The following is a 13,935-nucleotide window of genomic DNA, read 5'->3' as shown; positions in this document are numbered from 1 at the left end:
AGATACAGGGATTAATGCTGAAGATCAGAGTAGAGTGGCCAGCCGCTACAAAGTTCTTACCTCTCTACCAATGCTCAGATTGAAGAGGCGGTTCTGTCTCTACAAACCCTCAGACTGCATCTAAGTGTCTGTCTCCTCCGGCCTTATATTCCTCTCTCCGCCCAGCTTTATCACTCCTGTCTCCACCTCCCTAGGGCTGGGATTAAAGGTGTGGGATCCCAAGTGCTGGAATCATCTTTGTATAAGTTGTTTCTCTTTTAGACAGATTCAATCTCGTATAGCCCACAGTGGCCTTAAACTCAGAGATCCATCTGCCTCTGTCTCTCGAGTGCTGGGATTAAAGGTGTGTGCCACCACTGCCTGGCTTCTATGGCTGACCAGTGGCTTACAGCAGGGACACAACTTCTCCAGGACAGGGTTTCTGGGGTGGAACAGGGCTTCCTAAGAAGGAAGAGTTCAGGGAGAAAGGGCTATGCTGTTTAGTGAGGGTACAGAGCATCAGAAAGCCTGTCTTGCAGGGCGCAGGCTTGTAGGAGCAGCAGGAAGTTACACAGGGGTGCAGGCTGCCTAGGAGAGTCCTCTTCAAGGAGGGACCGGCTTTGTGGAAGCAGGATGCTGCAAATGCAGGACCCCGCCATTTCCACAGAGGCTGGGGGAATGCTGGGGCTTGATAAAGGCAGGGATTCACTAGGTGAGCAGGTAGAGAGTGCGCTTCTGTTAGATGGAACAGGACTCCAAGGGAAGCTTGTGGGTTCGGGATGAACAAGGCCAAATGGTTGTCACCAGCCTTGGAGGGTGGATGGGGCTGAGAGAGGGGATGCATAAGCCTACGTCCTCTGGCTTTGAGAATTCTGGCCAGGGACCACAAGTCCCACATGCCTGAGTTTCTTTCCTTGTATAGTGAGTAGGCTACTAACAGAACTTAAGAGGGCTGCAATCAGAACCAAACGAGCTAAGACACAAGAGACTTAAGAATGACACTAGGCATACCACAAGGGGCTTACTGTTCATGGTCACTGTTGTCATCCTTATCATAACTTTTTGTAAATGTTGCACTGTCACCAGACATAGAAGGGTTGAAATTAGGTATAACACCTAAAGACAAGTCAAGCTTTGTGTTAGCAGCGATTGTAACACATAGGTTATTAAGCACTGCTTTTAAGGCCTTAAGAAAAGCAAAAAACAAAGAAAACCGAATAAACCCCACCTCCAACGACCCAACCAACTGACCAACCAACCGACCGACCGACCCACCAGTTGAGGAATGTTCAAAGCCAAGTTCTCTAAGTGGTAAAGTCTTTCAAATCTCTTGAGTCTTTAGTCCATAATTACCTTTTCCAGAGACTCCCTGGGTTTGAATAATTTGGCATGTGCACGTAGATACCTGAGGTACTAGTTAAGGGGCAGACACGACACATACATCTTCAGAAACGTTCCATAATACTTATTTATAATCTCAAATACTCAATAAAGCTCAGTAAAATTTGCTATGCAAACGACTTAAAGGAACTTTTTTTTTTTTAACAGAGGTAGTAGTCTATACCAAGTAACACTAAACAGGCAAGCAATAAATATGCAATCAAAAATTTAATAACAAAGATACTATTTTCAACATGGTCAAATATACATGGCTAAGCCCAGAATTAAAAAAACAACAACAAAGACTATCCAGCTCAACAGTACAGTCATACAGTTTTGTACAGAACATTCCATAGATTAACAGAAAATACATGAGCACAAAAATAAAAAATATTTAAAGAGAATCTCTAAGCAGCATTTTCTTTCTGCAGAACAGACATAGACCTTGTACTGATTAAATATCTACAGGTGCTTTTCCTTTACAAAAATACATAGACTCTTGATAGACTACGTCATTAACAATGACCTGGCGATTCTTTCACTTCAATTTGAATGATTCATAAGCTAAATCTTACAACCACAAAAAGGTTTTTATTTGTATTAAGATGTTACCACTTTTGACAAAAAGCTTAAAATATTTCATATTTCAAAATAATATTAGCAACATAACCCTACAATCTATTCTGCACTAGATTTACCGCAAGGGCTATTCTAAGAAATGACCACTGTTGAGCTGCCAGGCACAGCAAAGTGAAGGAACACACCCCCTCCCCCCACATTCTTGTCCTAGACCACAGCTTCTTAAGGACACTTAGACCTCCCACCCCCATTCTGAAAGAGACTGCAAAAGAAAGCCGGCCTTCCACAGTGCTAGGGTGACCTCCAGACATGCCCATGTGTAGAGGAGCGGCTCCTGGTCCCATGTCAATACACCAGACTGTGGAGATGTCCCCATGTGTGCTACAGCTGGCTTTCTAGTAAGCGCTACAAGACCGAAGAAAGCTAGGCCTGGTAGTTAACACAGCTGTGTTACCCTTGATTCTAGAGTCAAAGACAATTAAGATGAACACCTTCCTGGAAAGCCGCCATTTTGAATCATGGAAAGGTGGCCCGAGGACAGAGACATCTATCTGCATGAGAATTTAAAGCGATTCTTCTAAAATGTTTAATTTTCAGAAAATTATATCATTTTCTGAAAAAGTGCCCAAATATTTTAATTCTACTAGAAAACATGGTGTAAACTTACTGTTTGTGTAAATCATGTTCCAGGAAAAGGAGGACTTTCAAATGACCCGAGAAACACTACAACTTAATCCAATGAAAGCCACTAAGAACATTTTATGCATTTTATCCTAATATCATGTTTTCAATCAAAACACACTGGAGCGAAGCCCACCAAGTAAACCCAACCCCGTGGTGATTCTGTGCTCTGAAGGGCGTCTGGTCTCTAGAGATCTGTTCAGGCTCCCATGAAGCAGGCCCAGCAGATGCACCACGTACGTCCCTTACTGTTCTCCAGAGGATTTACACACTGTAAACAACCGGAACAGCATTTCAGGGCGTTATGATTCTAACCCAGAAGTTTTGGCAAATTCAGACTTATGTTTCACTGATATAAAGCACAGATTTCTAGAGAATTCCTTATCCAATCAGAGGAATGGATGAGGGATATGGATGGCTCAGTGGCACAGTGCTTGCAGACCAGACTACACAGGACCGTGGGGCAGTTTCATCCACTCTGCAGCTGGTCTACCTCAGGCGGATTTTACCTTAGTGGTGGCGCAGAGCAGACCAACAACCCCAGAAAAAGAATGGCGTGCTGAAACATTTTTCAGTGCTTTTTGTCAAAATTTTGCCACATGGCTAAGTTTAATAACAATAAAGTAACTGCTAAGAAAGTCACTTTTAAAGAAAAGACAATCACAGGCCCTTGGGGAATTTCGCTTTTCAAAATAGCAAAAGTGCGTCTGTAAATCCAGTAGGATGTACTATGTACAGGCAGGCCCTTCGGCACTTCTACTAAAGCATGTCTACCAAGAAGCCTGGAGCTAAAAAGGCATAATTTCCTTCAGGCCACCTCCATGGAATAAAAGGCGTCTTAAAATTTAAAAATCTAAATTTTCTAAGTCTGTATTTCACCCATTTTCATGGGGACGGTATTTCTTTCTTCCTCACACTTGAGGATTTTCTAAGACCCACTGCAGGGTGCTGAAACAAAGGTGCACACACCTGAAGGGGAATATGCTGGCTGCAGCAGAGACACTTGACCGGCCCCACCCAGAAATCTCACCGCAGTGCATCATGGGCAGTGCTTCAGTAAGCGATGTCACAGTCTAACATTTCCCATCCTCTCAACTGTCCAAACTCTCTCCAACATGGTTACTAACAATAAAACGTCTTTGGTGATACCTATATTCTTATAAAACTCTTTCTAAAAAGACTACTTTAGCTTGTTAAGTGCCCGTTTAGATATGAAATCAGTTATGAGACAGATATAGATGACCAGAGACTTATGCAGGAAACCTAAAACAGAATGCACTTTAGCGATGAGGCACTTTCTTTTAAACAGTCAGTAAAGCTTAGCGGTTCACGACATTCCATCACACACTGGGTTCTTTCTTCTGTGCTCACTGCATTTGTCCTGTGAGGCACACTAGTATGGGACAGATGCTTGGTGAATAAGGAATATGTAAAAGCTGCCAATAAACACTATTCTCGATACCCAAATCTCAGACTTAATATAACCTCATCAATGAGCCTTTTAGTTTATTTTTTAGCTTGGAAAAGGATGTTTTCATTTCTCTATTAACTGATGTGATTACTGCAATTTGAAGAGATTCTTACAGACCACAGGCATTTTTATAGCCAAGATTCCTTGGTCTCTTTATGTCTGATTTTTAAGGCAGGTAAAACAGGTAACAAAATCTTTTCTGGAGTAGAATTCTTGAGTTTATTGCTTAAGGAACAACAGATTGAAGAATAATGTTCGTTTATTCTTAAGTGTATAGATCCAGAGTGCTATTCCTGAAGATTATTTAAATACACAGGGTCATGCTAAAGAAACTCTGTACAAGTAAAGCTGGCCACAAACAGTGCCTGCTCATGTTTCCCACAGCGGGTACGTGTCACACCAGACAAGGAAATGTTCCACACTTGGCTGATGTACCAGAGGAGGCGGCTGGAAAAGCCCGATGCCACCAGCAATACCACATTACTCATGTTTCCATATGACATCAGCCGTCCTTAATGGTGTGTTTTGGCACATACTCTATTGCATTTCAGTGAAAACACCAATGCATACACATTAAATAAAGAAGAATTTTTTATAAAACGGCTGTTTTATTAACTGTTTCCTATGTATCCCTTGGAAAATAGTCGTAACATGTCAGGCAACTAGCAAAATTTAAAGTAATCTTATATATTTAGTTCACCTATGGCCTTAAGTTTTGGTTGGGGAGCCAAACAGCTGAGTCAGCATGTGGCTTTCAAAATTGATTTTGACTTAAGTTTATTATAATTAACCTCCATGTTTAAAATACACTTATCTAAACGTGACAAATATAGTATCTTTAAAATTTTTTTAGGGGCAACTAGGTTTTATAACATGTCAAAATCATTTCTATAGTCAGATAATAAATTTTTTTTTTTGTCAAGTATAATGATCGTCTCTAAACTTTAGAGTAGATGAACTGCCTTTTAAACTCTGCTTGTGAGTTCTTCCGGAACGGCCAGTCTAACAAGATGAAGTTAAAGATGCTGTGGTCTTCTAATGCAGCGAACTTTAATACACTTTTTGACTTGGAAAAAAAAAAGATAAAAGGAAAAATAATCCCAAACTTTTAAACTTTTATATTATGAGATACGCCAAGATTGAGCTGCACTTTGTTATTTCTTAGGGCTGTATGTTTTATTTCTATGGCGCACTCTAGAATCCAGAAAGCATTAGCTTATGACATATTTTGCTGGAAAGCATAGAGCACCTGTGTTCAGTCTTAACAATGATGTGTGAACACGCAGTGCTCTTGTCAGATTTCTATAAGCGGTCATCTTCCTCATTCCCCCACCCCTCAGAAGTTAACTTGTTTCAAAGCAACCAACTGACATATTCCACAGTTTTCTTTTTCAACTATGTATTTTACAAGAGCTATGATGTTACTCAGGAAATAAGGTAACAGAGGACCTGACTTGCAGGCTAATTTTAAAATGATGGAAGCAAACTGCCAACATCAAGTACACCATCATGGTTCTCACTTCTGGTACACCCACCTTTAATGAACTCACAGTTGAAACAACAATCCCACTTCTCCTGTTTACTACAGTAACCTAATAAACTACCCCAAACCACTAATTTTGGTTAGAATATTTATCTACTACATGACACTTATTTTGTTTTGTGCGTATGGTTTGGATATGTGCTGTGCAGCTAACAATCTGGATCAGTAATTTGAGATTTTGGAAATCCATAAATGAGCGAATATTACCTAACATCTTAGTACTTAAAACCATCATACATAACCCTCTGCATGCCACAACACACGCCTAAGGACAACTCGGAAGAAACGATACTTCATAGAACGGCGTCAACAATGCAATGATGCACACAACATGGGCCAGACAACCAATGGAGTTTTGTAAGCAACACCCACTTCCCTAAGACAGTAACAGACGTCAACATACTCACACATTAATTTATTAGAAGTCAGTATGATCAGCTGCCCACGTTAGGAACTTCAGTTGTCCAAATCATATGTTTTCAATGTGAAGGGCTAATATGCCTTCCTGTGCAATGGCAGAGACTACCCAGACCTTTCAGGGCGTCTCACACTGTAATGTGCTCTGGAATTCTTCACAAAAGGACTTACACTCAAGAATGAGCTGGTATTTTGGTTTTTTTTTTTTTTTTTTTTTTGGCTGTTTATTCTTTTTTACATAAAAGTTTACCAAGAATAGGACAGTGGTTCAGAAACCACTTTTCTAAATATATTCTTATACAAAATAATTTCAAGATATAATTATACTAGGTTCTTGTACAGTACTCTATTTTAACAAGAATAAAAGTATTAAGTATGTGAAAACTGCAACACCACAAGGATTGAGCCATTTTACTAGTGTAATTAACATTAGAACAATCTTGCAACAGGCAAGCAAAATATCGAGAAAACAGAGTCACGGCTGCACACCTAACTGAGTCCAGCCGTGCCTTGCACACTGTGAGACGAGACGAGTATCTTATGCAGATGGTCAGTAGCAGAAGGGCACTTGGATTGCTCCTAAGAGAAACGACATGAAGGAAATTGACAATTTCGAGACAGACGATGCCTTATGTGCATGCTGACAATCAGACTGTGTCTCTCGAGTCCACACACCGTCACTGTGCAATCTGTCGACGAGTAAACAAACAGTGCAGGGTTCCTTCCGTGCAGGCTGGGCCCCTCGGCCTACCCAAAATCAATTCTTGGTCGGTACTGCAATACCATAGGGTACGACTATAAAAAAGAAAGTATGAGTAAGACTGTGTTCACATGAGAACAAGAGTTTATACAGAAGAGCTCTGAAGAAATGGGGATTACAATTTATACTGACTGATAATCATAATTACAAAAGTTTAAATTTAGATTGTCATTTAGGTTACTATCAGTACCTCTCCCTCCCTTCCTCCTTCCCCTCCCCTCCTGTGGAGGGCCTATGGAGGACTACACGCTGCACCCCACCAGCAACTCTGTGGGCTGAGCATTTGAGCCCTGGATTCTCCCATGGCTACTGCTGGTGAAAACCCACTGAACCACACAAGAGTAAGAGACCCTATTCTGCGAATGGGTAAAACTGGAATTTCCACAATATTGCTAATAAATTTGATACCCCCCCCTTCCTTTAGTATTTAAGATCTATTTTGAAATGGTCTTCAGCAGTATTGAAGACATGTATCTGTTACATGGAATGGGGACTCCTCCTTTCAATATGATAAAGTATTCACAGCTATTGGATGATGTAAGTAAAGTAAAAGCTTTCATTGTCCTTGGTGCTGGTCTCCGTACAAAGGCTCTGGCATCCAGGTACCCACACACAGCCCTGGGGAGAGAAGGACCTCCTGCAGATGGAGGAAAGGGCCACTCTCTCTCTTTCCACCTGCTTCATCACCTTCACCTTCACCACCATAGAGAACCAAATCATTAGAAAGCAGTCTGCAGAACTGACAATTTTCCTGTTCTAAAACTGGCAGGTTTTCATTTTTTAGTGAGATTCAATGAGCTAACTATCAAAGAATCAAGAAAAGGATGAGATGGCCACTGACCAATGTTCTGCTACCTCAGGATAGGTAGGTGCAAAGCCTTCAGTAGAGAGCACTGACTGAGATTCTGCAATCCTGAGATGCCCTTCCAGAGACTCAATGCTGCTATGTCCTAAGAGCAGCTAGGACAGGACAAGGGAGTGGGGAAGATGCCATGGGCCTTGTTCTCAGCTGAAGACTAAGCAAGTGCTGTTTCTGATTTAATGGGCTGGCATACACATCTCAGATTTGCAAGGTTCCAACAGTCTTAGCCTTATTCTGTTTTTTAATTCTGTTTACTTGTACTCACCTTAAGTTTTACTCTGGTCTTACAGAACCAGCTTATAACTAGGTAGTTGAGCACAAAGTTCTCTATTTCTGAAGCTGTCAGATTTTTGAGACCACTGACAGTCACCTTATCTAATTTTATTAAGCCCCATTCTATTCCTCTCCACCCCCAGCTTACCCTTATTACAGCCTTTCGAACTTTACTTTCTATTCCTGATTGACTCCTGCAATTAAAATTTACCCATTTTAGAATATGTTCATGATATAGAGTCCAGCAACAATTCTATTGGAGGTGAAAAAGAGACATAGAAGTAAAATAGCTTGGTTGTCAATGGCTGACATTTTCTGTTTGGGGCTAAGATTCCTTTTTTTTCTCTCTCCACTCCCCCAAAACTTGTGTTTGTTCTGTGGACACATGAAGTCTAATAATTTTACTGAAATGTGCAAATTCCTGACATTTCTTTCCCCTTTTAATTTGGCAATTTAACAAACATAAAATATCATTTTTACATTATTTCTTGACTTCTAAAAAGTTAAATACATCTATATTTTGTCAATTATATTTCCTTTCTATAACTTGTCCAATCATGGAAAGTTTCTTCTTACAGATATATAGTAGTTGTTATGTCTAATGTCATTAATCCATTTCCGGTCAGATACTGCAAAATTTATTAGATTTCTGCCTTGTACTTTTCAATATTAATAGTTAAGTCATGATTTGTCCCCTTTAATTTTCAAAGGTAGAGTGTGAAAGATTGTCTCTGCTAAAAAATCATTTGCCTATGTTTTCTTCTTCACCTTTTATATTACAATTTTTAACATTTATTGTTTTGATCCATCAAGAGTGTGTATCTGTGTATAATCTGAGACTTGAGTTGAAGTGCCTTGCTGTGGTCTTAGTGCAATTAACCAAGAGTCCCAGATCTGCATCTGACCTCCAACACTGCGGTCTTTGAATCTGCCATTTCCAACATCCCCTCTACTGCCTGCTCCAATGCCAGGGAGGGCTTCCTTGGAGATCCTGACTGGCGAGACACACCTGTTTCTCAAGGCCACTGTGTGTTCTCCTGGCTTTAAGTGTTCTGTATTTATACTCACATGGCTGTCTTCCTCACGATTGAAACCTGCCACGTTTAAGAATTTTTTCTTTGATTATCTTACTGTACAAAATATTCCCGTGTGTGTGTGTCTGGGGAGGTGCATGTTCATCTCTCTCTGTGTATGCACATTTGTGGAGGCTAAAAGTAATCATGAGAATGGCTCCTCTAGGACTGTCCACCTTATTTTCTGAGACAGGGACTGTCATTCACCTGGAGCTAGCCAACAGGTAAGACTTGCTGGCTAGGGAGCCACAAGAATCCACCTGTCTCTGCCTCCAGAGGATTGGGATTAAATATATACCTGCCCAGTTTTATATGGGTTCTGGGATTGAATACAAGTCTTCACGCCTGCAAAACAAATATGTTACCAAGACATCTACATCTACTTAGTTTCCCTTGGACACTAAAATTTCCTTTTTTTTTTTTTTTGTCTAATTGTTCTATGAGTGAAAAGTTGTGTCTGATGTTTATGTTATAGCCCCAGGGCTAGAAGAATACCCCCAAGCATACTTACAATGCGCAATAGCTATTTTTAAAGGAACATTTCTGCCTCAGCCCTTGGAACCACTGCAATCGGAGGCTCCTGGACAAGAGCTTATTCTCTCTCCTCATGCCTGTGTAGATCAGCACCTGACTTGAGCTCTGTGTTCTAATGCACTGCTGCATGCAGGTGGCAGTGACCATGTCCCACTCATGACTTATCTGAAAATGGACTGACCAGAAACACCTAGTTCCTGATGTGCGTGAATTTAACTTTGTTCAGTTAAACAAGATGTTGTAAAAGTATGCAGAGTTACATTTAACTGCATAATTTGACTTCGTGCACAGCATGGCATCTAAGATGCCATCTAAAGTCTGTGTGTGTGAAACGAACTCGGGATATTCATGAGTAGCTCTGTTTTGAGGAAATATATATTGACTAAAAAATTCTGTAATCACCTGCCCTTATACTTGACTTATTTTTAACAGTTTTATTTAAAAAACCTCCAAGATGCATACAAGGAGACAAAGAGGAGACAGAAAATGTGAAATATTAATTGGTAAATCTAGGTAAAGGATTTATTTGAAGTAATTACTTCAGTTTTCAATTTTCAAACTTAAAACTAAGTAGTAGGAAAATGAGTACTAACCTTGGATCTTATCAAATGTCTTTTCAGCATTTACTGATTTTCATTTTCGAGTATCATGAGATATACTAGCTTGTTATTTGTCTTTGTCTCTATAATATTAAGCTATTCTTGCATTTCTGATAAAAATTCTACCAAGCCTTGGTTTTATCCCTTTAGTACATTTTTGTACATTATTTAGTAATATCTTTGCACTTTCATTCAAAGTGATATTTGGTTCTAGTTTTCAAAAGATTTTATTTTTAAACTAGGTGTATATGTATGGGTCTGTGCTTATGTGAATACAGGTGCCCAAACTGTCCAGGGAGGGGTCCATTCCCTGGAGCCACCTGATGTGGGTACTAGGAACTTAACGCTGGTCCTCTGCAAGACAAACATGCATGCTTAATGCCTGTGCCACCTTGCTTGGTACTAGTCTAACTGTATTCACTGTCAAGTTTTACAGTCATATTGACACTCCCTTTATGAAATGATTTTGGGAAAATTTAAATGCAAGATTTAATTTTCTTACAAGATTGTTATCCACAATGAAGCTTTGAGGAAAAGGAAGTGAGTGTGTGGGTGAAGATTTGTCTTATCCGACGTACTTCTACACTTAGCATCAGAAAGAACTAAAGAGCAACTTCATCTCTCAGGAGACCAACAGCAATATGAAGACAGATGAGGAAGTGATGGACCATGGGTTATAATACAGATAAGGTTATCACCATGACTTATCACCCCTGCCATTTGGAGTTTATCAATCTCACTACACCAGCTAAACTGTTTGCTCAGCCCTGGTGCTCATCTGCACAAAGAAAGAACAGCTTCCTTTCTGGGTGGCTTGCTCTTAGCCCATTTAGAAGTATGTCAGGTTACTCCATGATGGAGGTAGGTCATTGGTTAATTAATAAAGAAACTGCTTGGCCTGATAGGATAGAACATAGGTGGGTGGAGTAAACAGAACAGAATGCTGGGAGGAAGAGGAAGTGAGGCAGACGCCATGCTGCTCCTCTCCAGGGCAGACGCGATGAAGCTCTGACCCAGGATGGACGTAGGCTAGAATCTTCCTGGTAAGCGCACATCGTGGTGCTACACACATTAATAGAAATGGGCCAAGCAGTGTTTATATGAATACAGTTTGTGTGTTGTTATTTCGGGGCATAAGCTAGCATGGTGGCCGGGAGCTGTGCTGCAGGAACGTAGCCCGCAGTTCCTACTACAACTCCATTCCTAAAAAAAATATGTATCAAAAAGCTCATTTTAATGAATTGAGATTCCCATAATCACAGCATTAACCAAAAGAGCAAAATTCTAGATATGCTGCTCATTAAAGTTTCTGCTTAGTGACTTCACAAGTATTCTTTTAAGACACAATATAAACTAATTTGTCTCAACCTTAAAACTGCAACACTGAAGTTTGCTAGTTACTGACTACTGGAACCAGACTGATGATTTTCTTAATTACTGGGGAAAAGGGCAATGGATTATTTTAAAGAAATACTACAACTCATCCATGAGATTAAGACTGACCATGTTATCTCTGCATTTAGTAATATAATATTTATGCCTTACTGTATTGTACACTCTTCTGTTCTCCATTTAAAAATATTTACCTTTAAATATATGTATGTGTGTGGGCATGTGCATATCAGTGAAGGTCTCAGATGCCCTAGAACCAGAGTTTAGGTAGTTATAAGCCACCTGATGTGGGCTCTGGGAATCAAAACTGGTTTTGAACTGCTGAGTCATCTCTCCAGTCTGTTTCCCAAATTTCTAAAATGTGTTTTTATTAGACAAAAATGTTTTTCTTAGACACAAGTTTAAACTCCTTGTGTGTTACAAGTGAACTCATATTCCTCTGTGGTAGCCAGAGCAGCAGTTAGGTGGGCCCGGCAGCCAGATCACAATTAAGAGTTAGCCCTAGCCCTATTTAGAGTCACTCAGTTTGACATTTCATCTCAATATAGGACTGATTAGAGATTTTTCAGGGGATGAAATAAATGATTATTAAAAATTCCTGATTCATAAATAATAGTTATTATACACAATTTCATTTTTAGTTCAGCAAAATGGTTAATTCGGGAGAAATAAAATAATGGGAAACTTGTTATTTAAGTTTGGAAAGACTTTAAAAATTGCTCTTACAAAGTGACAAGTCTGAGAACTTGAGTTTGGGATGGGAGTGGTAAGCACAGGGCACTGTGATGGTCATGTGTACCGCCATGAGTGCCTCTTACCTGATACAAAGTGCCATCCTGAGAGCAGACTTGCGAGGTTGAGCAGTTCAGACAGCGAAACTGAGGAGGAGATGAACTCATCAGATAAGAGGCATCCACAATGGGACACATTTAAAACTTGTTATTTAAAGTAGTTTAACGTCAAAAGTAAGTGCCAACATGAGAAATTTAAATAAACATTGAGGAATGGTGTGTGTGTGTGTGTGTGCTTTTATGGGGAAATATTTAGTAACCTGGTGTTTGGTACATTTTAGTGTTAAGTAATTTTAACATTTATCTAAGCAGGTTTTTAATAATTTATTTGTTTGTTTTTAATATTCTAAACCTACCAAGATGGTATCCTACCCCTTTCATTTCATTTTCAAATGTTAGTTTCTGAGGCATACCCATCTCTTAGTACAGAGGGTACCATCATCTTTCTTCTCTTAGTACAGAGTGGGTACCATCTTTCTCCCACCTGTTCCTGAGATTGATCTCTCCTACGCCTCTTCTTCAGCTACTCTGAGAACATTACTTAAGATCAGAACTCTGAGGGGCAGGGAACTCCATCAACCTTTGAGGGACTGAGGTATTGCCCTTTTACTTTCATACTGCTTAGGTTAGATTCTTAATCCCCATGCCTGTTTTAACAGCACTGATGAGTTCCTTGAATCTGTTTGGTGCGCAGGTTTGCAGTCTTAATAGTTATACAACTAACTTCTAAGTTATGCACATATGTAACATAGTACATTCTTCCAAATGGAAAAAATTAAATGTAAAAAAAAAGCTGAAAAATTAAATTTAAATTAATCAGGAAAAGTTTAACTTCCCAAAGCCGACTTTGTAAGATAATAAACGTCCCAGGTTTTCTGGAGCTGGTCCTTTATTATGCACCATGCTCATCGTCAGGCTCCCAGGACAGCCTCCATCCCTGTCCTTTTCTGGCTCAGGCGGTCCTCAAGCTCTAACCTACCACATTTGTCTGACTGTGCAAGCTGCAAAAATCATTCAGTAAGAATAGAGAGTTAAGATAGAAGTGATTTCTTGAATTTTTCCTATTAATCTCTTTGGTATCAGTTAAAACAGATGTTTTTTCCCCCCTAAAACTGCCAGAAATTGCAAATCAAGCGATGAGAGGCAGGCATGGTGCTGAAGTGGCTGAGGCTGCAGGAAGAGCATTTGGGCAAAGGCAGCTAGTCTAACCAGACAGCGAGCAGGAACAACACCGGTCTGGTCCGGTCCGTGATGCAGGCTGAAGACGAACAGATAGATGCTGACATAGCTCTCACGGAGTGGAGGGAGAGTGGATGAAGATCATAACACAGTTCAACGGAGACACTGTTACTTTTTTACATTTATTAGACTAGACATTCTGCTAAGCATTTTAGCACATAATATTAATTCTTGCTAAATTTTCCTACACAGGTACTGTCACAATTTTAAGGATTCCAAGAACTGAGGAAAAACTGGGAGGCAGAGCACAACTGGGAGAAAAAGAAAGCTTCAGCATACACAGCAAAAAGTGTTGAGAACACAAAAGCAGTTCCCAGAAGTCAACCAGAAGACGACAAACTCATGATTAAAAGGGCAATAAT

The 13,935-nt window shown here is 40.0% G+C and overlaps 1 protein-coding gene across 9 annotated transcripts in view; it reads right to left on the bottom strand.

The window, feature by feature from the left end:
- Nucleotides 1-1,568: 1,568 nt before the first annotated feature.
- Nucleotides 1,569-13,935, bottom strand: part of Pcgf5 (polycomb group ring finger 5) — a 113,604-nt gene continuing 101,237 nt past the window's right edge. For 7 of the 9 annotated variants that reach the window (XM_050157746.1, XM_050157764.1, XM_050157735.1 and 4 more), the window contains 2 exons: nt 12,362-12,421; nt 1,569-6,845 (listed from right to left, as the gene is read on the bottom strand). In XM_050157746.1, coding sequence (XP_050013703.1) covers nt 6,798-6,845; nt 12,362-12,421 — 108 coding nt within the window. In that variant the 3' untranslated portion in view covers nt 1,569-6,797. The remainder of the gene's footprint in view (nt 6,846-12,361; nt 12,422-13,935) is intronic. The other 2 variants (XM_050157773.1, XM_050157801.1) reach the window with 1 other exon arrangement.

This window comes from Alexandromys fortis, unplaced genomic scaffold, assembly GCF_014885135.2.
Source record: "Alexandromys fortis isolate MF-2015 unplaced genomic scaffold, M_Fortis_MF-2015_v1.1 scaffold_10, whole genome shotgun sequence".
NCBI lineage: Eukaryota > Metazoa > Chordata > Mammalia > Rodentia > Cricetidae > Alexandromys > Alexandromys fortis.
This window is presented reverse-complemented; position numbering and strand designations above follow the sequence as displayed.